Here is a 27,930-nt window from a genome sequence, read left to right as displayed (position 1 = left end):
TTGGTCAGTCTAACAGGTGCAGTGAGGTTAATTCAAGGCTGCTTTACACAATAATTTAAACAATTTATGACTACATTTACTGAGAAAGTCGTCGCTTGTACTGACGAATCCACTCCCTCAGCTGTGTGCGGCGTGTTAGCGATTTTTAGGTCATTGTTTTGGTTTTTAGGCCAGCCGCTTAACTGTTTCAGCACGGTCATATCGCTCCCACCAGGTTGTTTACAGACGCAGGCAGCTGTTTTCGGTGAAAAAACTAAACCCATATTACACAACCTGTCCAGCAGACAGTGAACACAGTGAACAGTGGGTCAATTAGGAGCTAAAGAAATATTTCCCTCACTAGTTTCTGGACACCAAAACGTGAGAACAGTAAATGATGGACTTACTTTCTTCAGGTGGCCAGAGAGTGGACTTCAAATGAATGCTAACATTGTTCAAGGTCTGCTCCAGGTGTAATTTAGCCATTGTTTGCTAACACGTTCTTCATGTTAACTTCATTATCTGTCAGTGTGGTGTGCTGCCCCCAGGTGGCCAAAATATGAATTAATTTAAGTTTAAACTTCCAAAACACTCTGAAAACATGCATCTTTATGATTTCTATATAATTCTATATATATGTGTGTGTTTAAGAATGACTTTTGTCAGACTTTGGCGGGTTGTTGTGAAGCTGAAAACACATTATTCCTATAAGGGTTTCAATGAGCAGTTCTATGACATACAAATATATAGTGCTTGAATATAATCTTTGTTTCCCACTTTATCAAGCATGTTAACAGAAACTATCTCAGCACAAAGGAAAATGAAAAATGAATATTCTGAAATGAGATACTATAAGACAATACCTGACTAACTACAAATTATAGTGCAAAGCAATACTCGTTTACAACTTAAAAAAATGTACTGTTAAACACAGTCCTGCAGCTCTGCTAGATCAGCAGCAGATTATTTGGCTGTATAAAATTTGGCAGATGCAGAACATACTGTATCTCTAAATTGTTTTCTCCACCTGCCCTGAACGTGGAAGTCATTGTACCAGTGTGCAGGAACTGTTGCTTGCAGCTATATTAAAAAGTGTGAATTCCAGTGTTACTACTGAGTGTGCTCTTGGATCTATAAAGTGTTTTAATGCTAGTATGAACAAGATCGTATGTACTAACAAAACACAACCAGTTAAAATAACATTATGTTTTTATTCTTCCATGTGTTCATGTAAATTCCAGTTGAAGACACAGTGTTGCTCAGTGCCTGAATTTGCATAGGTTTGATTAGAAGGTAAAATATGGCAGCTGATCACTTATCACTGTTAGCCTGGAGTCACATAACACAGTCATTTTTTTTTTTTTAGGTAAAACAATAATAACAAGGTATTCTGGACAGTTTTAGTAACGTCTTTGGACACACACCTTAAATCATTCAACTTTATGGTAATTTTGGGATGTTTAACTAACACGTACATAAAACTATGGCTCATTTTTGCTCCTAATATGAAATGTTTTGAAATGTTGCCTTGGACAAAGACAACTTAATCACTGATTGTCAGTGACAGAAGTAAGAAATTAAAGTTAATGAGGGTTTGAAAGGTCACCTTAAAGTGATACTTCACCCAAAATCTTTTTGGTACCAAATACTCACCTCCTGTAGGCTTGAAAGGTGACTATTACTAGTTGGTACTTAGTGGAAGGACATTCTTTTAACTGCCTTCATGAGTTGAGTATTTGATAATAAAAAGACTGCTGAAAGTGCAACATCACAACATAGAATCATTAAAAAAAAGTAAAATAAAAAAAGACAAATCTCTAACGTTTCCTGCTACATATCAGACATGTATCTCTCAGCATAAGCATATACTTACAGCATGCATGTAGGACTTTCACTGATCCCCTCTTGTCCAGTTAAAATCCCATTATTTTTCACACAGAAGAAGCGTAAGCACTTCACTATTGGCATCTTTTCTTAATATAAGATATCCCATTACAGTTGATGCTCTTTAAGAGACACCATGTTTAGTACACAGGCTACATTGTAAACGTTCAACTTTCTTTGCTCTGTGAATAAATATTCCTGGAATAGTGTTTCAACACTGCTGCCACATGTGGAACAATTTCACATTTCCATTAACATCTGGGACAATAATCAATTAAAAAGAAAAGCCTTCATAAATTCACAGCTCGGGCTGTTTCATGTTTATACAGCAGACATGTAAGGCTATTTTACAAAACATGAATGCCTAAATCTTAGACATAAAACATACTCATTGTGATATGTTCTATAACGTACTGTAATGCTACCACTTCCCTTAATACACATCAGTATAAAATACTGTAATCCACAGATCAAGTGTGTCAAGTATTCATCTCATCCTGGCCAGCTGCTAACAGGTTGAGGCAGTCCATTACTAGATGTAAGTGGTGGTCCTCAACGTCTCCCTGAGATCTTAGTTTAGGTTCTAAAAGGAACAAAAAAATAACAAGTTAACATGAGGGTTTGCATTGAGTGATATTAGGAAAAAAATCACTAGATGATTTACCTGTATGGCTTTTTCTGTCCAGCAGATGGAGCCAAAGCACCTTTTCCTCTCTGCAGAGCACTGGTGGTAACCTGCAGGCCTTTCATTTGATGTTCCTACAAAAAAATGTCAAGTCAGACGTCTCATGCTCAGTTCACCGAGGAAAGGTGGCATATGGCTTTACTTAAATGAAAATGTATACACAAAATATTCACCAGTGATGGTTTGTTGACAGGACAAAGTGGCGGAGTTCTGTTAGGTGGTGGAGGTCTGTTAGGTGGAGGTCCCGATGGTGGAGGAGGCGGAGGAGCCAGTTTTTGTCTCGGATCGATCAACTGTACAGATTTTAGATGAGGAGGAGCTGAAAGCTGGATCTGAGGGTGAGATGTCTGCTCTTTTTGCTCTGCTGCGTACGCAGGTATGGGAGGAGGCTTCACCGCTGGACGCACAATAGCATGTCTGGACCGCGTTGAGCAAGACGGGCTTGGACGAGGAGAAGACTTCACCTGTGGCAGAATGTTTACTCTTATATTAAAAAAACAATAAACAAATACATTACGGTGCTATTTTGGGTAATCATGGGCTACTTTACCGAGTGGTCTGGCTGCTGTTTCTTCAGCAGGAAAGTCGGGTTGGCGTGACCGTTCACATGACCGTCAGCAAACAGAGACTTTCCCTGTACTGGGACTGAACAGCTGTTAGAAACAGAGGTACAGACCCATCATTCATACTGTTCATCCACACAACATAGGGACTTGAAAAACACTGTCTACCTGCTCCTTATTCATTGAATATATTAAACACTTCAGAACTACATACTTTGGCACTGGAGGTGGAGCTGAACTTTTCAGCGGGTGGAGTTTATGCCTGTAGCAGCACCACAATCCAACAGCAGCCAAAACCACAAAGAGAAACAGAGGGAGGACGAGCAGGACTGGAAGGAGATTGCCTGATAGGAATAGGTTGACAAGAGTCAGGTAGTCGAAGCATTTCAAACTGTCAATGTATGCACATAATTTTTTTTTTTTTTTAAGTGTCTCACTGTGGCTGATGACAGGGTCCACTGTCTACACTCCCACCTGACCCCTTCTGGTCACACAGAGGAGGAGCCCAGCCAGGGTTACAGTGGCAGTTATGGTTGTTGTTACACAGCTGGTGAGTGAACATATTACCCATTAAAATGACAACATAGGTGTTTAAATTCATCACAGTGGCATGTAGGTACTGGGGTGGATGACATTTTTAGTGGTTTTTTAGACGACAGAAGTACAGAAAAGAGTCCAACAGTGAGATGTAAGTAAGTATGTTGCTTTGCTATGTGCTACATTTTAGGGGGGAATATTCTACTTTTTACTGCACTACTTTACCTGACAGCTACAGTTACTTTGTAGACTGAGACTGAAGCATCCTGCTACATAATGAATACTAAATTCTGCTAATAACACTTCTTTACTTTTACAATGCTGGACATATACTTGTAACAAAATAGATTTTTTTTTACATTGATGTGATTCTACTTTTAATTAAGTAAAGGGTCTAAATCTTGTACCACTGCCAAGGTTACCATTTTCAGTAATAGCGGGCCAACAGCCAAACTTTCCCCAACACTCCTAGGAAATCCACCTCACAGCATCCTTCCTCTCACTCATGGAAACTTACCCCGTGTCCATGGCACTTGGCATTGCATTCATCAGCTCTGAGAAAAGATGCATTGCGGCATTCTCCATTAAAGCAAATCTGTTTAAAGAAGGAGGGGTGTGAGGAAGAAAGTCAGAGAGTCAGAGAAGTGGAATTTTACTTTATGAAAATCACAAAAACTGGGGCCACAAAGTTTGAAAATGACCTCAGTTAATAATGAAATCATCAAAAGGAGATTAAAAGCATGCTTTTTACCATAATAACAGATTCTACTAAGTACATTTCCATGCATTTATGAGTCTCACCGAGTCATTGCCACACTTGGTGCCCGTCATGACCAGGCCTGGGTCCAGAGTGTCACCTTGTGTCTCCTCGTCCCGCTCCCCAAGCTTGTACACATGTGTTCCCATACACTGGATCCTCTTATTGCCCTCAGTGACTGTGGTTTCTATGCGAACAGCATTGTTCTCAATGGGCCTGGAGGCTGAAGATAAGCACTGGATTTTCCCACATTTAGCATCCCTGGCAGAAATAATAATTAGTTGAGATTGATAGAAGTTCAACATAGAAAAGGCCACGCGATCCAAATGTTTTAATTAATAGGAAACATAGAGGTACTTCTTGAATTGAAGGAGGAGTATATGAGTGTGTGCATGTTTTAATCTTCACCTGTCCTTACAGCTCCTGTATTTCCCAACCAGGTCTTTGCCACAGTTCCCGTACATGTCCCCAGCTTTGTTTACCTCCTTAAAACACAGGTCAGGGGCTGGACGGCCATCTGTGGTCAGAAGAGAGAAAATGCACAGATATTAATACTGCTGCACACACACAAACCCAGCAACTGAACACAAATTCATGCACAGTGTGTTGTATGCGACCACCTGATGGAGACCAGATGGCACCCCTTACTGTTCTGTGTGGCCCCTGTGGTACTACAAAGGCTCTCCAGGGAGGCTCTGTCACAACATGAATATGGACACTGTCCAATAACAATCCCTAATCCTCCGACCCACTGAGGGCTCATCTCTAACACTACGCAGCCTCTCTGCTTCAGCCAGCACTAGATGTTTAACTGCTTTAAAGACATGATGAGAGACTATTTGATGGTCAAATTTTGCATGTCAATCAGTGATCTTTATGAGTAAGGCCACATTTAATCTCTTTATAATGTCTGTCATCCCATTAAGAATAAAGACTTTTTTAAGAGAAGATATTCTCCCTTAGAAAATAGCTTAGCTTAGCTCAATATACTGTACATACCAGTATGACATATTCACAATCTGGTTTGATCTTTTTCGACCTCAAGTAAATATAAATAAACACTTCATGTGGGTTTCATTTCCTGTCAGAACTGCAGGTGGCACAATGCATTTTCCCACTGAGCCTTAAAGAGCAAATTAAATTTGTAACAGAAAGACTATAATAATATTACATCAAGAATTCATCTAAATATGGACATTTATTTGTGAAAATCAACATGTATGTGGCCTGTTCAAGCAGGTGTTACTAATGGCTCTGTTTGATTCAACTTCTCATCTCATAATCACTTACTGTGTGACATGTGCTTTTGTCTCCTGTTAAAAAAATGCCAATTATGATAAACTATGTCCTATATAAATGGGAGTATGGGAGAGTAGTGGTCAAAGTTAGTTTTAGTTATGTGTACTTAATAAACTGGAAACTGATTGTGTATTATAGATGCTACCCCCATAATACACCATACATATGATCAAAATGGAGGATATATCCCATGTAGAAATATTTTTTTAACAGGTTTTAGCCAAGCAGTTCACCAACCTCGTCCCCACAGCGACCGACACTGCTGCTCCAGGGTCAGACACATGCCGGTGTAACAGTAGGCCTGCCCGCCTGCGCACGATGTACCGTCCACCAAATAGAAATTTGCAGGACAAGTCTCGGCTTTCCCATCGCAGTACTCTGGCAGGTCACATGGCCCAGAGGGAGCGCGGCACAGCACACCTGGGCTCTTCAACTAGAGGTCGAGAGACGAAGAGGAGAGACGACGTTTAGGAAACACCAGAACAGAGAAGAAACAGTTAAGTGAAGAGCTAGTGTTTCTACCTTGCAGTTATCACAGCAGATGCCATGGGCGCACTCAGCTCCAGCTTTCAGAGTGCAGTTGTTGGCGTTACAGCAAGGACTGGTGCACTCCTACACAGAGAGATGAATCGTGAGTCCTGACAAAAGCTTACAACATAAATATGTACTATACAGACCAGAGATATGCCACAAACACACACACACACACACACACACACACACACACATATATGAACCGACCTCTTCCTCTCCACAGTCACATTCTTCTCCATCCTCCAGGTAACCATTGCCGCAGCGCTGCCCTCCATACATGGATCTGGTGTTGGGCAAGTTGAAGAGACACTTCCCTCCTCCAGAGCTCAGGTAGCTCTTCAGCTCTTTCTCATTACAGCCATTAAACACACGTGGAAAGGGGTGCCTGCGAATCAAAATGTCAAATCCCATGTTTTTCTTCTACCTTAATAACTACTATATAGATTTTTTATGTTAGTAATTTGCGTATCTTACCCCGTTGCAGCAGCCATGATGCAACCCCCGTCTTCTGCTCTCGCCTGACAGCAGCCTGTACTGTCGTGGCTCATGCCGAAGTTGTGACCCATCTCGTGCGCCATAGTGGCGGCAACACCCACAGCTGACTCCGAGTGGTCCTTTTGAAGAAAAGAACTTTATTATTAATATTATTATGTTATGTAAGATAAAAGAGCCTGATTTGATTATATTTTCAGTAGCTGTTAACTGTTTATCAGTTCTCATTGTTTTAACAGAGAAAACACATTTTATTTTTGTCAAGTTGCAGCAAGTTGTTAACAAAACGATGATGATGTCTCCTGATGGGCAGAGGATTACTGTTTGTTTAGACTCATGTCTCTCACCGTGTTCACTCCACCAGACTGGTAGTCGGAGCACATGGCTTTGAGAGGTGCCAGCCCGATGGTGGTGCCGTGGAATGACTTCCCCCTGGAGACAGAAACGCCACTGCTGATTAATTCCAACTGGAAAAGAGCCCACTGGGATACAACCGGTGATGGTTATTGTCTCACACAATGAAGATGAGATCGACTCAGAGATCTGTCCCGTGGGAGATGGGGCTTAGGGAGACACTTGTGTTTGGAGAGGGGGAAGACTGACGAATGGGAAGACAAGTGGGAGATGAGAGAGAGAGAGAGAGTGAGAGACACTGACGTGATGAGCTGAGCGTTGTCGTTGGGGAGCACCCGGAGCTGTTTCCGTCTCCAGGACAGGAACGCTGCCAGGGTGCTGTGAGGGTTATCGGACACGCTGATCATGTCCTGGCTGGTCCACATCTCCAGACCGATTAAGGCCACACGGATGCTCAAAGCCTTGTAGTACTGCAGACGTAGGCAGAAGCAGGAAAATTTTACTTCTTGACATTACTAATTATAGGTGTGATGAATCTCAGTGTGTGTTTGTGCTTTATCGCTTCACGGCAGACGTTACCTTGTCGACCAAGTTAGCTGCTTCCAGTAGCTTCTGCTTGGTCTTCTCGATGTTACTCCCATGATTCTCAAACTGCAAAAGATTGCAAAACATATTAACCATATTGGCGCAGTGAAACAGACACACCCAGTTTTGTTTTTTTGTTTTTTACCCCCTCACAAACCTCAAAAGGGACTTTTCACGCTCCACATAACAAACAGGATGTGAATCAGAGCTATATATTTACTTCACCTATTTATAAAGTTTACCAGAAAATGTACTATATATAATTATATATCATATACTCTAAATAAACATAGATCACAAAATGTTTTGTCCCTCATCTCAATATAAATAATTCTGCCTACTGATAATTGCTGATGCTGATATCATACACAAACAACCACATTCTCTTCTCCCACAGTCAATGGTATGATAAAAAAAAATTCTGTTAGGTTGAGTGACCAAAAAGGTGACTACATATGATCATGTCCTCACCTCGGCCTTGTCTGCGACTATCAGCAGCTCTACATACTTCATGTTCTTACTCAGGTCCCTTTTCTCCTGAAAAATAGAGACAGTTCAATGCAGAGTATGAGCTGCTATGAGGGGATGTCAGGCAGATGATTACTGCTCATCCCGTCTGAACTCACCCTCCGCGTTGTTGACGTCATTCCATGGATGAAGTCATTAAGCCGCTCCTCCTGCCCACTGTTGCCGTGGTGATGCAGGCAGCTACCTCCAGGTAGACGCAGGTTCTCGGCTCTGAACACAGCGTGCCGCTGAGCATCCGCGGAGACAGGAAGAGGCTCTATCAGGTAGCTGACGCTTGTGTTCAGAGAAATCAGTCCCCTGGGGAAACAAGGTGCTGCTGATGGTTCCATCCAATCATGGCTCAAGGAAATCAATGTGGATCAATGACGTTGCTGTTTTTCTATCAGCATGTTGATTCTCTTACAAACATTGTCATTAATTACCTCTGTCCTTTTAAATGTTAAAACATGTGATTGAATTTAATTTGCAGTAATCAGTTCCATTTTTAAAACCATATGGTCGCATGACAGATCTGAATTTTTTTTATTTGGGTGTGGTGGTTTTACGGATGGGTGGAGCATGGGGATGTGTGTCTCAAGTGATTTACTAGTGTATATAAATGAAGATCAGCTGGGACAGACAGAGCGATACACAATCCTCTGGCTCCTTCACAAAACCACTCATGGGCACAGACGCCTGTACACAAACACACGAGCACGCACACAGCGGCAGGTCGAACAGCTGTAACAAACATCTGCAGAGGTCACACACCCACGCGCCAGTGTCCCTCTACGCTGTGTGTGCATTTCTCTGGAGAATCTACATTAGCAAAAGGATGTATTAATCCGCCTGTCCTCCAGATGCAGAGCAATGAACCCACAAAAAACACACATATGGCTACAATTTCTGTCAGTCCTCGCCAGTTCCTCCTCCATCTCTCCTCTCTGAGCGTCTCCAGCAGGAAATATCAGCTGCTCTGGAGCCACACCAGGAGAAAAACACAGGATCTCCATACTGAGCTGTACTCAATGAACCAACTCTGGAGCCAATGACCTACTAACCTACTGGACAACCTACAAGACGCTGCACACAACTGTTTCCTGTCACTTGCTCTATTCAACCGTGGTTTGATATCAGGCGCTGAAGACACTGGTTACAACTTGTTGTTTTTTAAAAATCATATTCACAAACAATATTATAACCCTTATAATTAAGGAATACTGACACTATCAATCAAACTGAGCTACAGTCAGCTATCTGCAATAAGCTAAACATGATATATATGGGAAACCTGGAGTAGGATATCAGTGAGACCTTGTTTCCCCCTGCTAGGTCTCTCTTGAAGAAAGCTGACTTATTGGCCAGGTATGCATGTACATACACATACACACGTGCATGACAAAGGCAGGGAAAGTAGTAATGTTTAGAACTGTGAAAATGGCATGACATTTGCACAAATTATCCTCCTGTATTCTGGCAAGTGCACCAAAATAGAAAATGTTCAACAACAGTAAACTGCCCATTACGCAGAGAAAGTTTTCTAACAACACTGGGGAAACTGCTTCGTATCCATTCATTTTCTTTTGTTGGCTCAAAATGTTCTGCACGTCAGCTGGAAAACAAATGAACTGAGGCTGTAAAATTAGTGCTAATAGGGTTAAAAGCTTTAATTCACTGAGTGAGCGGCGCAAACACATCTTTGTTAAGATCAATCACAAACCTTACCCCTGCACAATCTAATCTGTATCAGTGAATTTCCTGTTATGAGTACTGCAAAAACTCTGCCTATCTCTACTTCTTGCAGCTTTCTACTCTTGCTCTGAAGAAACTCTGAGGCTACAGAAATGTCCTCTTGCCTGCCCTTTGCTGTAGGAGCTGTCTTCGTGAATAGCTTTTTATTTTTGGAAGGATTTAGTCTTTCACCACTGGGACCAACTCTAAATATGAGAGAACTTTATGAATATTGCCGTGGTGGAGTTTTACTTACCTGAGTCCTGAGCATGTGCTAACAGCAACGCTGGAACCTTGAATGCCCTGAACTGTCCCATGGTAAAAACAGTGTCCCTGGAAGACAGAAACAATCATAGCTCAACACACAGCTCTTTCTGTAGAGAGGCAAGGTGACACAGTGGTAAGAGAGCAGTATATGTCCGTATACAATTGCATTTGATCACCTGCATTGATATTTATCTCTTTTCTAAAGAGATAAATACACAACTCCCCTCTGCAGTTTAAGGACATCAAACTGTCTCACAGACTTACAGTGTTGGCAGGAGAGGAGGACTTGCGGGCTCCGTCTGCAGTATACCATATTTCCTGATATCCAGGGGCCAACAGCTGCCTGGCGACAGACAACACAAACTCAGGGGACAATTTGCAAGAGAGTATATGAAGTGTCAGACATTCAATCTTCTGAAACGGCGACAATATAGGGGAGTGATGGTGAAAAATACACAGCATAAAAGCAGCAGGAAACAGAGGAGACAGAAGAAGACAGATTCTCTCCAGCAGCACACAGCTCATAAAGCATTCATTCTGACAGAGATGCTCTACAAAACCAGACAGCTTTAAAGATTTAGACCAAGATCCTCTCAGAGATAAGAAAATACAAAAAAGAATGAGTGAACGTGTTTTGGCTTTAATAAAATCCATATGTACCTTTCCCAAATGACCTTTATTGCTTTCTAGAGAGCTGGAGGGGGAGACGATAACCTCCCTCTGCTATGAGAGTTTAGGTTTGTTGGTATGTCCAAGCTGCATTTGTTTGACAAGGCTATTATTTAGTAATATCCTCCTTTTTTTCTCTATTACTGGAATTTCTCCATTAGTATACAACACAGACTGCACAGGAGAGGCTGATAAATCAGGGGGACATGCACATATTGAGAGAAACATTAATTTTATTGTGGTAAAACACTGCATTCCTCTTACCCTCCATCTCTCTCTCCCTCTCGCTCTCTCTGTGTGTGTGTGTGATTGAGTAGGTGTCTTTGGACTCTCAGGCTGTTTCTGTCAAACTTTCTGTCAACCTGCCGGCTCAATATTTACATCTCTTACAGATGCTTGTTTTCCTGTCTCTCTCTTTCCAACTCTGTCTCAATCTATTTTTCCTGTTCTCCTTCATAAACTCTATGTGTCTCACAGCTGGTTTTCTTTTGTGCTGTCTCTCTGAATCTCCTCTCATTTCTGCTCCCACAGTCTAACTCAGACCCATCAAACAGGGAGTCGAATGAACAGATCTGACGGAAGTCCCAAGTAAACCCAAGACAGACATAAGATGGTCCCACACTGATTAGTCCCTCTAACATTTTTGTTATTCATCATGTACCATCATTTAGTTTTCACCCTAACTAACTAGTGGTTTTATCTTGGGGTAATAGCTATGCATATTAAAATGAACTGCTATTCCCTTTTTTAACTTTGTTAATGAAATGAGTGGAAACCATTCTCTTGTCTTTACAGTAAATATGAAACTCTGTGCAAAGGTAACAACAGCATCTCTCTTAAGCTCACTAATGAATGTGTTATATCCGGCTTGTTTAATCTGCAAAAAACTGAAATTGAGACCAATAAATTGTGGTTTTATAGGAGTTGGGACTGTCACTTAATAAGCTTTACCTGAGCTGGTGGGTGCATTTTGTTATTTTTATGCTAAGCTAAGCTAACAGGCTGCTGGTTGTAGCTTCATATTTAGCATGCAGACATGAGTGGCATTGCTGTTCTCAACTAATTCTCAGTAAGAAGGCGAATGAGTGCGTTTCCCAAAACATCAGAACTATTCCTTTAAAGGATGATGGAGACAAATGAAGGGAAGATGGGGATTTTTCTTTTGTCCTCCTATCAGATGCCCTGAAGGGGACAAGCCTCTTGAAACAATGAAAGCCTGTTGATGCAATCAGCAAGTCAAAGACAGAAAACGGCTGCTTCATCCTTTAACAGATTACCACTTTGAGGTTTGGGGAGGGGGACTGTGCATGCACACACACACACACGCAGTCTAAGAGAAGACTTAAAAATGATTGCTCAGTGGTAATGTATCCGGCTGATGTCACCCTAAACGGGGTAACCCATGCTGTATTGTGATTTGACCCTCTAACCTCATTTATATCTGGCCTTCCTCTAGTTTTCCTGCCTCTCTAACACCTCACATATTCCCATCATGTTTCCCTCTCATCTGTGTGACCCTCTCTATCTCTCTAACAGGACATATTTAATGGCAGAATGGCTGATGATGAGGACTGAGCTTCATTACACAGGAAAGACAATCACTTCTTCCATGAGGAAACACATAATGACTCCTTCTCTCCTCCACGCTCCCTTTTTCTCCCATGCCAGTCAGCAGCTGCTTCTCAGAGCTAAACTGTGCTGACTTACCAGTCCTTGGGGATAACAGTAGTAGACTGACAGCCATATAACCTAACCACTGTGTGACATAAAGACACAACATGTCATCAACAACTACAGCCACCATAATACCTACTAAGTTTGAGTTTTTTTCCCCCTGTGTCTCTGAATTCTGATGCAAAGTTTAAACTTCACACTTTACAATGTCCTAGCAATTGTAGTTATACCAAATGACCAGTTCATTTGAGCAGTAAAGAACTGACTGACTGATGTATCATCATCCAGCTTTGAGAAACAGACAAAAGAACCACAAGAACCACAACCTGCAGGTGTGTTAAACGTATCTAGTTTCAATTTACCTCATCACTGTCTTCAGCAAATACTCCCTGTGATTATAGGTCTTAATGTTGTATTCTGTGGTTAGGCGTAGTCAAATACAGCTTTCCATTATGGTGAACAATTAAGTTGGGTTGTATAGAAGTAAGTGAGTAAGTACACCCCTGAAACTACACCAGCTGCATTAAAATCAGCAAATATTTTTGTTGGGAATTTTTGTATGTGAAATGTTTTTAAAAAATTAAAATGGCCATTACAATTTCTGAGAGCCCAGGGTGATGCCATCAAAACCCAAAGATTTTCTGTTTACTGTCATATGACAAAGACAAGCAGCAAATCCTAACATTTTAGAAGTGGGAACCAGCAAATGTTTGGCATTTTTTCATGGAAAATGTCTGAAATAATTAATTGATTAATCAGCTAATTGTTTGAACTTCTAGTTTCTACCTGTGTCTCTGATTTCCAAAAGACCTTAAACTCTGTCTTAACTGGTCCAGCAACAGTTAGCATAAACCCAGTAAACGTGTGCTAATTTTATTGCCAAACATTGAGTATAAAACTCTGCACCAACACTTTTGGAATACCCCAAACTCTTATGTCTAATTGTATTGCGGTAAATAGTGTGACAGCTTTCAAATCAAGGCTGTAAAAACTTCTATGCGATGGCAGGAGCGTTCCACAGGGTTTGGATGCCCTCCAGCATCCAGACAGATGCTGTGATTGAGCAGCGAAACACTGGCTGAATCAGGACTGTCTGGCACTGAGGCTGAGACAAAGGCTCAGTTCAGCCTCAGGAGGAGAAAGAAGGGGCGGGGGAGTAATGCTAATGTACTTGGGAGATAGTGAAGCGGGGAGAGAGGAGAAGTGGATGTGGGGTAATGCATTAGGGTCAGTGGGTCGCATTCTCTCATAGTATCAGATGACATCACTGCACGAGTGGAGGGAGGGAAGGAGGGAGAGGGCTGACGCAAAGTCAAAGTACCACTCAGCAATGGATGATTAAGAGGCTTTTATTGCACAGGGAGGCCAATGTTCTGTTGTGTGAAGCCCTATGTGTGTGTGTGTGTGTGTGAGTGTTTCCCCAACACTGAGGCTTACATTAAGACATCTAAGCAGACAGGACCACACCACTGTGAGACTAAACACAGACACAAGGGAAACAAGGACAAGCAATTGCATCCCTCGCTCTGCGCTCCCTAGACCTGCAATCCATCAGGTCTGCGCTTTGAGCTGTGTTTGTATTCTTTTGGGGTGCTGTGTGTGTGTCGCCTGCCTTCGTGTGGCCGCAGTCTCCCAAACCCTGACCCCCAGAGAGCGCGTAGGAGATGTATATTTGCACTAGAGCCCTGGGGAATATCAGATGAGGTGAGGGGAGGAAAGTAATGAGAGAGAATGGGGTGCTCGTTTTTAGGCTGGACAGTGGAAGATATATGGGAGAGGACAGGAGAGGAGAAGAGAGAACAGGAGAGGAGAGGAGAGGAGAGAAGAGGAGAGGAGAGGAGGAACAATGAAGTGTACATTTCCCAAGGGAGTGCTTAATTCGGGTTCATGCACTTAAGAGAGTGCAGGAAGGGCGTTAAACAGAAGAGCAGAGAAAGTCATGTAGAGGAGGAAGCAAGAATATCCACACGATTCATATCTGAACACAGCGCACATAACTCACACCCAAACCGACCCCAACTGTCTCCACTTTCCTCTTTCCATGACTTTTCTCACCTCAACCCTTCTCCTCCGGTCCATCATTCACTTTCTTCCACTGTTTCCTCCTCTCACTCTGTTTTTAAATCCCCCTTTCCTGCTTTCTGAGTCAGCACACCGTAGCCTCTGCTTGGCTCTTAACCAAATCAACCCTCTACAGACGCACCACCGCCTTTCATTAAGATAAAAGCTCAGGCAGACACAGACAGCCACACTGATGCATGTGCAAAACCCAAAAAAAGACGCGCACACACACATGCACGTTTACAAGCATGAAGTGAATGGACTCTAGCCACTTGGGAGTACTGATGCCCACAAAAATTCACAGCTATGTCTTCCCTTTGTGCTTTGATTAAGTGATACACTTAGTGAAGAGCAGATGAGATGGACTGGAACTAAAGGAGGGAGAGCGGAAAAAAAAGAGATGTAAAATGCTTCAGGGGGATAAAGAAAGAGACAAGATCAAGACCATCTCACAGCTAATTTGGGTTCTCCCTTATCTGTTGACTGTCTGAGTAACAGTTAAGGGGGCAATGAGGACATGAGGGAGTAGCCAGGACGCAGAGATGGACACTGGCAGCGTTTTCTTTGGCTTCTCTCCAAAATCAGACATTGATCTTCATGGACAGTAACTGCTGTCTTCCTCAGCCCATCCAATAGTCTCACATAGCCAACACAATAGGCCAACAGAGGACAAATCACAACACAGTAAGGGATTCTCTGTTTAGGCTTGGAGAGAGGGGAAATACTGGTGGGTGATGGGTTGAGGCAGCAAACTACAGACTGAATAAAAGGTCTGCAGCCAGCAAGCTCTTTCTCTGCTGTAAAACTTTCATTTGTTAGGGAATGCACAGAAATGATGAAGTTGGGCTTATTGTTCAATTTACAAGATCTTCATTGGATCCTCCCTTTGATTTGGAACAGCTGCAACTCAAAATAACTGTGCCAATTTAGTGCAATGTAAAAATTTTATCATAAAAACTTAAAGATTTTAGTAAGTTTTTCTATTGCTACATTGCTAACATTAGCATTAACAGCTGTTTACTTGCCAGTCTAGAAGAAACGTTGCAAGTTCAGAGTCTGCAAGTTCCACCAGTGGAAAGTAATGCCAGTGTTTTTCTAGTTCTATCAGTTCTTTCTTTCCTTCTATTGAATTTAGCATGCTAACCAGCTCGCCCAGTCTCGTCACTTTCTGATAGTGACTCGCTGTAGTGTCCAGACTGCCCTGAGAAGTACTGCTGCTCAGATGGCATATTCTAACCTCTTTTATTGTAAATGCAACGATGGCTGGAGCTCTCTGTGACATGACCACCACCTACTCCTGACAAGAAACCATGTTTGGCAAAAGAGAAAACTTAAAAATAGCCCCTTTAAGTGCATAAACAACAATTTGTGGTGTACTTCTTTTTTTTCCTTTTTTTTACTCTTTATTAGGTGTCCTATTTTCTCATTAAATGTATTCTTGCTCATATTTATGTTATTGGTGCTTGCGTTATCTGATGTTTTATTCATACTAGCTGTTTTTTATGTTATTGCTTCCACTAACTTTGTTAGAAATTATGGTAAACATAGAATAGTGAGCTACTAATTTTTTGTGGCATGTGTGCATATATACAAGTATGAAAGGCTGAAACTTAAGTGAATGAAACACAATATCACAGTGAACAGTAAGAGTACTTGCATGACGTTTCCAGGGCAATAAAGCTCAGGCACAGTACATTAATGAATCAATACTTAGTGGAATGTGTTTCTTAAATAGAAAACATCTGTCTTCTGTTTTTTTAGTGTTTTTCTTTAGTTTCCTATTTTCTTGCACATGCTTTATAATCAAAAATAACAATTGATTTCTGTGAATCCCTTTTTTTCTAAAGGTATTGGTAACTGCTATTTTTCACATCACTGCACTCCTGCTCTACTGGACAGAACCAAGAGTGTAGAAATGTTCACAGCTTTCCTGTTCCAGGAAACAGTTAAGAAGTTGCATAAAAATGGTTTCAAAATGTATTTTTTCTTGAGAGCGAGTGACTGGGAATTCAAATTTTTCTACAGTGTTGTATTTCCTCTTTCTTTCACGATTATTTCTTTTATCCGTTACCACCATCTCTCTTTGAGTTTGAGGAACACAAGACTGTAAAAGTTTTGTCCCTCTCTTAACCACATGTACAAACACTGTGTTTGATTGATGAAAATTCCTTGCCCAGGAGGAAATCTAACAGTGTGACCACCTGCTGGGGAGGGAGAGCAGAGGGGGGCAAATCCCTCAGGGGACGGTCAGTCAGACACAGTGGAGTCATGGTTTGTTAATGTGTCTGCCTGTGACTGAGTGACTGACAGAGAGAGCATGCATTCGATGGTAAAAATGGACTTCATTTCTAATGCTCATAAAAGCTTCCCATTCCACTTTGAGCGCTGGCTCAAATCCAGAAATGATAAACCACAGCCCTGTTGTCACCGCTGACATCTGAAGAGCCGCAGTCCCTCCCTGCTCCCCCACCCGCCGATCACACTGTCCATTAAAAAACTCTGAGATACTCTGCTTGCTTCCTATCACCATCCCATTGTTACTGGACAGGAACCGCTCCATCAGATTACAGGATGTTAGGTGCAGAAGCTCTGTCTAACTTCCTGTTTGCCCAAGGCACACAGATCGGGTGTCAACCCTCTGTTGTCTAAAACCATCACCCTGCTTTACTCCCCTCATCCCCCTCTCTGCACCCACAGGGGCACTGACCTTATAAATGTGTCTATGTGACAGCTAACATCTGGTCAAATAAATGGAACTAGCTGGAGCGTCTTGAGGATGTCTGTGGATGCACAGGCCAGTATCGATGCTCTAACTTGCTTTGATCAAACTGAAATAATTTGGTACAAATTTGAATTATCTGCATTTAACTCATTTAACTCATCTAATCTTATCCAGTGTTGTGCACAATATTCTATGGAAATCACTCACTCGTTCTTCTCCAGGTGTAGTCTGAGCTCCTGGCCCTCAGCTGAGATCAGAACCTGTGTCTCTGAAGGATGCTGGAAGGATAAATAGGTATAAGATAGCAGGATAAACAAGAGCCAACTTTTATCAAGATTTAAGAGTGTGTTTTTTCAAATGGACAGAGCAAGAGAGACAGACTGACTCACCTCTTTGTTCGCAGACCTTGTGTGTCGGTGAGGGTGCAGCCATATGGGATTAGTAATCTCATAACTTTGTACATGCTCAAGGATGCTCTTCAATGAACCCTGCTTATTTAATCCTGGTGAAAAATAGAACAAAATAGGGAAAACATGTCAAATGACCATGTTAGAGGTAGTCTGCAGCCTATGCATTTCAGTGACCTGTTGAAATATTATTTAATATTTTCCATTTGTGCAGTGGATGACTCACTTTTAGCAAATTAAAAAAAAATAATACTGCTGTTTACATTTGGCATGCTCACAAAGAAACTATCACGTCGTGTTAGGTTGATTTCTAAACTGAAAATACATCCCCGTGCAATGCATTCTCGATATAGCTGTTGCAAGACATGTCCAATTTCAGCCACGGCTCGGAGAAACAATCAGACTCACCATTATAAACACCGCCTGCAGATACAGCAGCTTCTGCACAGAGGAGAAAAACTATGAGGCGCAGGCACAGAGAGGACCGCACAGCATCGAGAGGAGGGGGACCCGCTCCCGGACGCATTCTAAAAACAGACGGCTCCGAATGAATTCGCTGCACTGAGACATAAATGTGCGGTAAACCGGGATGAGTGTTTCACATCAGATGGCGAAAACGCTGCCGGTGGTGTGACATCGCGATAGGCCGCCGCTCGTCTGAATGAGATGCTCGCAAACTGCGGGACGTAATTCTCAATCCCTCCCCTTCATTACACACACACAGGGAGAGGACGCTGAGACGTTGGCTGAGGTGAGGTACGACAATGATAGGATGAAAAGATGCACGAGTGTTGGACACTTTTATGGAGACTATGCCTTGTATTAGACATTGTCAAATTTAATTTTAGTAATAGCTTCTGCAATGTACAAAATTGCAGTCTCGTTTTTATTCTTAATCAATAATAATAATAATAAGGATAATCATTATAACCACAATTATCAACCAACAACGAAATTATCAGCCTTATTTCTTAAAGTGGTACAGCAGCGATTTAATATCACACTTCCATAAAGCTGGGTAAATAAAAAGCAACAGAACAATGAAACAAAGGTTGAAACTGAAGCAAGAGAGGCTGAAATAATCTGATTTTTTATTACTACGAAAGGGGCGAGCTCTAACAATGTTGAGTCCTACATTTCCCATCATGCAATTTATAGCGTTTTGTGTTCTTGTTAAGCCCTGTCTGCCTGGTTAATACTGACATCTTTCAGACTCAGTGCTTCCAGTTTGTAACGAGGGCTCTCCGTTGTAAAATGTTGTCTTAAAGCCCAAGCAGATATGACCCTGATGACATCACTGTGAGATCATCAGGGTTATATCTCAGACTCTTAGCTCCTCCAGAGCCACTTCAGACATTATGTAGCTGTTTTCAATGCAGTACACCTCTAGACCATTAAACCTGCTTTATGTGTAATTGATGGGATACTGTTAATGTAGCCTTGTAGTTGCATTTAAATAGCATTAACTAGCTACTCTTGCTACGTTAAGAATTTGGAGCAGCTCCTTAACAAGTGAAAACAGATGCTAACAGTGTATAATGTGCAGGCAAACCATTTCTAGTGGATTTTATTTAGCTGTAACTGCCAACAACAGTGGCTTTGCTGCCATAGTAGCTAAGTATTTTGACACTTAAGTATTTTCTTAAACAAGTGGGAGATATTGTCACTGTCAGAAATTCACACCATCTCTGCAGCTGATGTTAACTTTTTTTTTTCTAATTAGGCTGTTTGAAACTGCAGTCTGAACAATGTGATGTAACTGTGTTTTTAAGGATATGTGACCATGTGAGAAGAAATGTTTTAAAAGAGCTCATAAAGTACAATTTTTATGAGGTTGTGTGGATTATATCCTCTATATTTTCCAACCAGTTGCCCAGTAGGCTTCATTATAGGCCCCAAATATAAACACACGCTGTCTTTAAATAACTGCACAACTTGCCTCCACATGCTCTGGTTTCTAGGATTTCTTCTCTCCTATAAAGCCATATGTTGAGTCACTGTATGTGTTGAATTTGGCAGTGGCCCAAGCAAATGGATATAAACACAAAACTGGTTTATGTCCTCACAAAATGAGCCACCTCTGTTATTATAAAAGTGTTTTTTTATAGAGGTCTTACTAAAACAAACAGACTTCTATGAATGAATTTGATTCCGAATGATATAAGAAGAGCTGAATCCTGGTTACATAAAGTACAGTACCTACATGCTTTTAACAAGGTCACAGAACCAAAAATACAGCTCTAACACCCGCCAGTAACCGAGCCTACTACAGTAACAAAATACAGTACCACTTCAAGCTTCCAGCAGCCATTCATACTGAACCGGTCATTTATAAGTGTGATGATAAATATGCCATGGAGCACATGTCAAAAGGATAGGGTGTACGCAGGGTGTGTGGGGTATTCTTAGCACTGATGACAGTGCAGGCCGATGAATCCATTCACATCTCTAAATGGTGTCTTGGCCGTGAGACAAGGCCACTCGTTACTGCCGGGGGATTGGTTTCTGCCTTACTCTGCTTATTTCCATCCCAGTTATGCTCTTTTCTTACTACAAACTGTAAGTAATATTGACCACTTTGCAAGGCAGGCTTCCTGAATGATTAAAATTCAAACACTGGGAAAACCACTCCCTGAAAAAAATGGATAGTTGAAACTCCAGATGCCCACACACACACACAGAAATGAAAACCCCACAGCAGGAAAAGCGGTGGCCCGAGAGGAATCATGTCAAACATGCTGAAAGATCAAGTAATGGTAGTATTCTAAATGCCATTCGTGATATCAAATAAGGATATATTTTTGGAAAGCAACATTAGAAGATGCACTAGGCTAGGCTAAAGAAAAGTAGGCAGATGTCTGTGTCCCTGTGAGACTGTAAACTGCTGTGCACGTCCACTGCCACACAGGATTATGAAATCATCTGCTTCCCTTTGAACATGACAAACATCATCATGCAATTTGAACAGAAAACTTCCTACTTTAAGGGAAGATTATGAGAAGTTTAATACATGAAAGTAAGAATATTTTCTGGCTGTGAGACAGCAACTGTACAAAGTCGGTCATCAAAAGGCTTCAGTGTCAGGGAGAGCTCTTTCAAGGCTTTCAAGGGTGCTAAGCTTCATAGGTACCGTCAAACTGTGGCTGTCCCTGTAAAGTCACTGTTTATATGGGTCCACTTCAACCATTTTGGCCTGACTGAGCTCAGAGTTGTTCTCCTGCAGCAGGAGAGGAGCTGTTAGCGGTCATCGTCTTCCAAGATGTCTGGGTGTTTATCCCAGAACTCGTCTCCTATTATGTCGCAGTGGTAGGCCTGCACCCTCCTCCTGCTGCGAGTCACGGGTACGTCCTTCTCTTCTTCATCTGGGAGCTTCATGCGTTTAGTGACAGTTTCATCTCGCTTGATGCAGAAAATAAGGGATGTGATTAGTACAATTAAAGGTTAAAGGGAAATTTCACTTGAGAGCTACATGAGAGGATTGATACTACACTATGCCAATACCACGAAATAATTCCAGGATGTAACAAAATGTCATTTTATGGTTAATTCTATTACATATATACAGAGATGTAATGTATTAATTGGTGAACTTTACAGATGCTGGTGTAAGCATACTGCAGTATGAGCTGATGCATTAAAGAGCACTCTCAAAGTGGTGACAAGAAGAAAATAAAAATTCAGCTTCCTAAAACACCAACAGTAAATGTCAGCTTTTGGTTTCAGGCAAAGTGCAAACAAAACTGCTTCTAGACTCAACATTTTGCTGGTATTTGTCAAGCAAACAGGAAGAAACCTTTTGTAATGCTCTAAAAAAAGAAACACATTTGCCACAAAACAGCAGAGGGACATGTGTCTCCTACATATTCAGACACAAAAGACATGTCAAGAGTAATATAAGAAATCACTGACAGGTGAGGCAGGAGTGGGTACAATGAAGGAATTTAAAAACCTGGATTCACACATTGAAACCACAGATACCAAACAGAGCAGGAGTGTGTAAGTGTAATAATTGTGCAGACTCAGACTCTTTTAAATAGCACACCTTTTCCCAGATGAGAGTAGTTCCTTTCCTGTGGAGGGCAGATTCATTGTTGTAGTTGATGTCAAACTCTGAGAACAGGATCTCATTTTTATCTGCAGCCAGTGTTCCCTAAAAAGGGGGAAAACACACAGTTATGATATATGCATTCAAATATTACAAAGGTGTAAAAAAAAAAAAAAAAGAGAAGAAGTCTCATTGAGCATGCAGAGTATCACTTCCAAAAATTCACCTCCACCGACAAGATCATAAAAATGACTGCAGCATCTTTTCTGTTACTGCTTTGTTGTTTGAATTAGGAAATCCACAGATGCTACGATGTGCAGTTGTTTTCAAAGAAATGTTTTGTTATTGTAAGTGATAAAGGAACTTGAGGCACAAAGGTTTGATGGGCTGTGAATGACTCATGTTGGCCAGAACGAACATTTCCACAACTCGTCAGCTGTCATCACATCGTCTAAGTTTCCCTCGCAGCCCAATGGAGGACGAACAGACTTCCAGTGAACAGCTGTGTCAGTCAGTGGCAGCTGCAAAAATGGTGACAGACCTGATGTTCTAAACAAAGATGGTATTACTTCTCTTTAATTAGCTGTATTGATTCCCTAAATTTATATATACATACACACACACACACACACATATATATGTGTATGTGTATGTATGTATGTATAACTCAACTAGAACTCAACTAGAACTGAGAAGAAACAAACCACAGAGCGTGTGTGTGAATCATGGTGAATACACACAAGTATTGGGCCAATGAAATGCAGTCACAACTACACATACTACTTTCCCCCAGCATCAAGAACAATGTCTTCTTGGTAACACAACAAATGCTTGTCTTACAGACAGTTGTAAACAAAATTCATGGAAGTACTTTTACTTGCAAAATAATTCATTATATGCACTTAAGTTGGAACATAGTTATCGTTAGCTGATTTAAATCTTCCATTAATCAACTCATCATGTGGAAAAATAAAGATTATTGTCCATTAAATCTTATCAGAACCAAATGTCAGGACTGATCAGTGAGAAAACACAAAGTGTACAATTTATAAAGATAGGAAATGGAGAAAAGCTTGCAATTATTAAGCTGAACATGGTCTGTTTACTGAATAACAATTGCTTGTAAGCACATTCAGTGATTAATGTCCTTCAAATGAAGGAAACTGACTGACTAATCAATCAATTCCTTCACAAGTGATGGATATCAAAATTATCAAAATTAATGGATATCAAAATCAAAAATATTAGGAAATTGTCAGTGTGTTGACAGACTGTCTCTTGTCTGTAGCAAGACTGAATCATTCACTACGATATAACTGTTTAAATCCTTTCAACTGCATTTTAATGACCATGTGTGTATGTGTTGTTAGCCAACAGTGTTATGTCTTAATTTAAATAATCATGTGTTATAACCTCTAAGTGTGCGGGAGTTTCCAACTTATTAAGCTTTTAATTTTCTTCTGAAGATCTTTTGCGCTTATTTTATTATTTATAGAAATTTAATAAGAATAACAATAAAAAGTAGTGAAGCTGCCCTCGGATATTATCATATCAGTCAGTACATTTGTATGAACACATGCATTCGTATGAATATACACACAAGTACACTTATACTTTGTGTTTCACTCTCACCTTTAAGCGATCCTCTGCTTGAACTGTGGTGAGTCCTCCCTTCTGTACTAAAGTCCAAAACACTGTGTTGTACAAATTATTTATGTGACCTGAAAGACACAAAAACATGAGCACAGTCTGACATGATTCACCTTGGTCAGTTTAATGACAAACTTTATCTAGAGGTCAAATGTGTATTTTGTAGAGGAATTAGGGCACTGTATGTACTCACAGTCTGCTTGCCTCCAGCTGAGGTAATCTCTAAGGTTACGGTTGCTAGGATACAGGACCACACGTCCATCAAAGCTCGGGGGAAACAGGAGGGGCTGATCCCCAAAAAACTCCCTCCAGTAAAACACATAGGAGGAGGAGAACTGGGAGGTCACATGGGTCATGAGCTTACTGCCAGAGGAGAAAGTGGGAGAGAAGAAGTCAGACAAAATTCAACAATATGTGAAAAAGCATGAGTGAAAATGACATTACTCCTCTCTTACCTGGCTCTCCTCTTAAACCAGGTGGAGGTCCTCTTGAAAACAAAGCTGAACTCATCACTTTGACCGTAAGCAATGACAATATCCTCCAGTTCCTCCATCACAGAGTGTGCACTCCTGCTCATCAAGCCCAAGGCTCTGTTATCATTGGGCTTTGTAAACTTGTGCTGCTCTGCAAACCTGCCGCATAGAAAAGATGAAATTAAAATCAACAGCATGGCTTCAGATTGTGTTAAATGAGATGAAATGTGTAAAGTGAAAAACAAACTCACTTGTGGAAGTTTCTACCATCCAGTCTCACAACTATGTAGCAGTTACGTAGACAGGTGTCATCTGTCTCAAAGTTACGGACATACTCAAATTTGCTCTTTGCCATGTTACTGGAGGTAAAGAAACAAGCCGACGGTGTGACAACAAAAGGCCTGACACGTCCAACAAATCTGCAGGCCTTTCCAATTAGCATGAGGGTGTCCCTGGAAAGGAAAAGCAATAAGTAATGTCGGTAATATTTTCAACCAAAACAGCTCTATTTGGACTGTAAAGCCAATCTAAAAAAAAGAAAAATAAAAGAAAAAAAGATCCATCTCATGACGGGGATCATTATGGAATAACTGGTGTTACATGTTCGACTGCATTGTTATAACCTAAGCGTTGGTACTTACACTTTGATGTCATATGTGTCCTCTGCACCTTCAATAATGACAAGTTCGCTGCTTCTTGGAAAAACGTTTACTTCATGACTATTTCGTGAGTTACACAAACACCAGTATTTGATTTAACAGGATAATAAAGCGGTGTTATTGACTGATAGGGACATATTCACACACGTTGACTTGTGTACAGTCCGTCGACGAATGTTGTCGTGGTGGTACCTCAGATACAACGAACAGAGGTTCCGGAACCTGAAATTAACGATTAACAATTACTGAAAACAAACAGCCCATTTGTGTTTAGATACCTGCTTTAAAAGCACACACATGCGCGCGCGCGCAGGGCTTAATATGTCAGTTTATTCTTGTGTTGCTGCCTGGAATAATCTTTTAAGGCGAGTAGCTTTCCGCCGAAGCTATGAGCTGTGTTTCAGCGCCATCTTGTGGTGAAAGAGGAAGAGTACAACCAAAGATCGTGTATGAGTAAGAGAACACGGAAACACCCCTAACGGGTTTTGTAGTGCAGTTGCTGACTACCTGAGCTCTGTCCGGACTTCGTTGAGTTATTAATGATTTGTAAATAAGTCAGCCATTATAGCCTATTATTACAGGAAAAAGAACCCACAAAAATAAAACTCTCGGGAGTGAGATACTCTACTGGATTGAGGGGCTCTGGTGTGTGATATATTGCGTTCCTTGAAATTGGTGCAGAGTGATACCTCAAACACAACGTTAACCGACGACAACAACTTTCCCAGCATTCCTCGCTTCACCGTGTGTTCGTCTGCGGTTGTTTCAAACATGGAGGAGAGGGAAAGAAAGGGTGTGAAACCAGACAGTCAGAAAACAACACTGGCAGCTAGTTCAAGTACGCCACCGGTACCGCAGCGTGTCCCGGAGGCAGACAGTAAAGCTGGGGACGATGACGCAGAGAAAACAGACGTCTGCTCTGACAAGTTTGACCCTCTCTTGGCCTTGTACTCCCCGACCGTGTCGCTTCCTTTTCCAAACATCAAATGTTTTAACAATGTGGCAGAGTACGAGAGCTTTCTCAAGGGCGGCAGGGGTAGAGCCAAACCGGAGAATGTGGAGAAGAAGCGGGTGAAGGCGATGAAAGGGATGGCGGACCCGGAGCGCATCGAGAGGCTGAAGAAGCTCATGGTGAAAAACCCGCTGCCAGAGTCAGAGGAGGGGGAGAGCAGCGGCACGCGGCGGGGGAGGAGGAGGCAGAAGCCCCAGAAAAATGTCCTGACAAGGATGCCCTGTAGGTTCAATACCCATTGCTACTACTACTACACCACTGCTCCATATAGAGCAGCTGAGTTGTGCCGTGAAGTGGATAACATCCTTCCGAAAAATATATTCCCCTCATTTGGTTGTTTTCCAAAGACGTTTGAAAAACTTTGTCTCACATGTCGGACCAAAATTTCCCCATGGGAGCTTGACTGGGGTTGAAATTTGGTGACTGCGAGTGTCAGAGCGAGTTGTCAACCCATCCAGTGACCCTTCGTGTTCTTTATGGAAACATCTGCATTCATTATGTTTCTCCATGCACTTAATTTAATTTGACATTAGTTTGTTCATCATCCAATTGAAAGTGAACTTTCTGACCCTGTATATCTACAGTCTAATATTTACTTGCTTTTTTTTTTTTATCTTTGGAAGAAATCTTGTCCTTGTGTTTCAGGTGAATTCCCTCTATAATTTATTACTTGTAGAAACAGTTGTGTAACCTGTCTGTCATGTGTCTCCAGTGTGTAAAGGCAGTCCTTTGGGTGAGCTGTACCGCTGTGTTGAGGAGAGGATAAGGGTCAAAGTTCACATCAGGACCTTCAAGGGACTGAGGGGCGTGTGCTCTGGCTTCATTGTGGCCTTCGACAAGTTCTGGAACATGGTGAGCGCTTTCCCACCCGTGTTTTCTCGTGGCATGTTTTACTTTGACAGCTGCTATGTGCTGAATCTGAAATAATTCACAATATACTTGTCATCATGAATGCAATGTCTTTATATTGGCCTTTCACCATCTGTTTTTTTTTTTTTTTTTTTTTTTTTTTTTGACAGGCAATGGTGGATGTAGATGAGACATACAGAGAGCCTCTGCTTGGAGAGGCATACTACCATGAGAAAGCCCTCACCATTACACGGGTATGTGCTGGTTTTCATTGTTAAAGTTATAATGCTTGAATTCTATGTTCTGATTGATTGAACTCGTCAGCGGCAACGTAGTCATCCTACTACGACTGCTTCTTTTTCTTCCATTACTCCCTGCAGTATTTTAAACTGTCTTGTTTTGTAGGCGTGATAAATGCCCGTGGTCAGTGCTGACCTTTGCGATACTGTTGCCTGTGCTTATCAATAAAAACCACCCTGTGCTTTGCCAGTGAATGTTTTCAATGTGAAGCAGCAGCAGTTGGAAATGTTCTGTTTGCATCATCTGAATACAGCTCTGATAAGGTGTTAGGAGAGTGAACAGTAAACTGTGAGGCTGACGTTGGTGAGATTAAATTAAAAGCAGTAGCACTATGGCGTTCATATTTCTTTTCCTGTGAATCCCTTGTGTGCAGGAATGGCGGACCCCGCCAGTAACATTGTTAGCTACTTTATAGAGAGGTAATTACAGAATATAAATACGTTAAATGACTATTTCTGAAAACATGCAGATCATAAAAAACATGATTTGTTTTCATGAAAAAAACTTTTTAAGTTTAATACACAAATATTAATGTCTCTGAAATCTTTGTTCAGCTCTTTGAGAAGCTAAAGCTCCAGGAAAGCTCAGGAGGTGATAAATCACCAAAGAAGCACAAAGCCCAGGAACAACTCAGTGAGCATCAGCCTGGAAAAAGCCAGGCTTCTCATGCTACAAGCAGGAGAGAGGACAACAGGACAGAGTTGATGTTGTTGGACCCCAAAGAGGATAAACACAAAGCCTCGCTAAAAGCCCAGGGCCCAGAGGCCGGTCACAAGAACGCCTCGCAGACGTACGGCAAGGTCCACACACGCCACATCAACCAGCTTTTCATCCGCGGTGAGAGTGTTATCCTGGTTAATCCACAGCCACTCTGATTTCTGTCTTCTGTTTGATATTTACCCCTGGATAAAACATTGTATTTTCAACAAACATGTTGTATTGTACACTGAACATCTGTAATAACAGATGTGTGTAGATGAAGTGCCAGAGAGAGCTCTATAATTTAGTTAGATTCGCAAGAATCAAACAAGGATTACTGTTATATCATATTGATATGGAGGTTTTTCTCTGCCCACCAGAGAAATCATCTTGATTTTGAGAAATAAAAGCTTCTCAGTTCTAATCTAATCTTGTTTACTTTTGTCTGTCAGCCACTAAAGAAAATTTATTTTGACACTCGCCTGCCTCAGCATTAATAAATGTGTCTGTGTTATAGTTATTACCCAGCAGGTGGC

The 27,930-nt window shown here is 41.4% G+C and overlaps 3 protein-coding genes across 4 annotated transcripts; 1 reads left to right on the top strand and 2 right to left on the bottom strand.

Annotated features, from left to right (window-relative positions):
- Positions 1-1,170: 1,170 nt before the first annotated feature.
- adam19b (ADAM metallopeptidase domain 19b) lies at positions 1,171-18,388 on the bottom strand. The gene is given in 24 exon segments (XM_018675524.2): positions 1,171-2,446; positions 2,528-2,622; positions 2,722-3,012; positions 3,099-3,201; positions 3,326-3,455; positions 3,549-3,564; positions 3,566-3,658; positions 4,166-4,243; positions 4,450-4,666; positions 4,814-4,922; positions 5,942-6,137; positions 6,227-6,316; positions 6,446-6,623; positions 6,713-6,852; positions 7,078-7,162; positions 7,388-7,554; positions 7,664-7,735; positions 8,141-8,206; positions 8,296-8,494; positions 10,164-10,240; positions 10,439-10,517; positions 17,508-17,578; positions 17,690-17,802; positions 18,116-18,388. Coding segments are annotated over 24 exon segments (2,790 nt in total). The 5' UTR covers positions 18,234-18,388; the 3' UTR covers positions 1,171-2,439.
- Positions 18,389-20,687: 2,299 nt separating this feature from the next.
- thg1l (tRNA-histidine guanylyltransferase 1-like) lies at positions 20,688-24,724 on the bottom strand. Of its 2 annotated transcripts, XM_018675521.2 has the most exons (7): positions 24,517-24,708; positions 24,127-24,327; positions 23,858-24,034; positions 23,596-23,765; positions 23,385-23,473; positions 21,750-21,857; positions 20,688-21,106 (listed from the first exon to the last, which is right to left on the bottom strand). In XM_018675521.2, the coding sequence occupies exons 2-7, from the start codon at positions 24,315-24,317 to the stop codon at positions 20,945-20,947; spliced, it is 897 nt and encodes a 298-aa protein (XP_018531037.1). In that variant the 5' UTR covers positions 24,318-24,327; positions 24,517-24,708; the 3' UTR covers positions 20,688-20,944. The 2 variants fall into 2 exon arrangements, with proteins under 2 accessions (XP_018531037.1, XP_050928156.1); XM_051072199.1 differs by lacking the exons at positions 20,688-21,106; positions 21,750-21,857 and adding an exon at positions 21,866-22,273 and having other exon boundaries at positions 24,517-24,724.
- Positions 24,725-25,180: 456 nt separating this feature from the next.
- On the top strand, positions 25,181-27,823 carry lsm11 (LSM11, U7 small nuclear RNA associated). Its single transcript, XM_018675520.2, has 4 exons — positions 25,181-25,768; positions 26,259-26,398; positions 26,566-26,649; positions 27,250-27,823. The coding sequence occupies exons 1-4, from the start codon at positions 25,306-25,308 to the stop codon at positions 27,568-27,570; spliced, it is 1,008 nt and encodes a 335-aa protein (XP_018531036.1). The 5' UTR covers positions 25,181-25,305; the 3' UTR covers positions 27,571-27,823.
- The last annotated feature ends 107 nt before the right edge of the window (positions 27,824-27,930 follow it).

Source organism: Lates calcarifer, linkage group LG8, assembly GCF_001640805.2.
Source record: "Lates calcarifer isolate ASB-BC8 linkage group LG8, TLL_Latcal_v3, whole genome shotgun sequence".
NCBI classification, from domain to species: Eukaryota; Metazoa; Chordata; class Actinopteri; family Centropomidae; genus Lates; species Lates calcarifer.
This window is presented reverse-complemented; position numbering and strand designations above follow the sequence as displayed.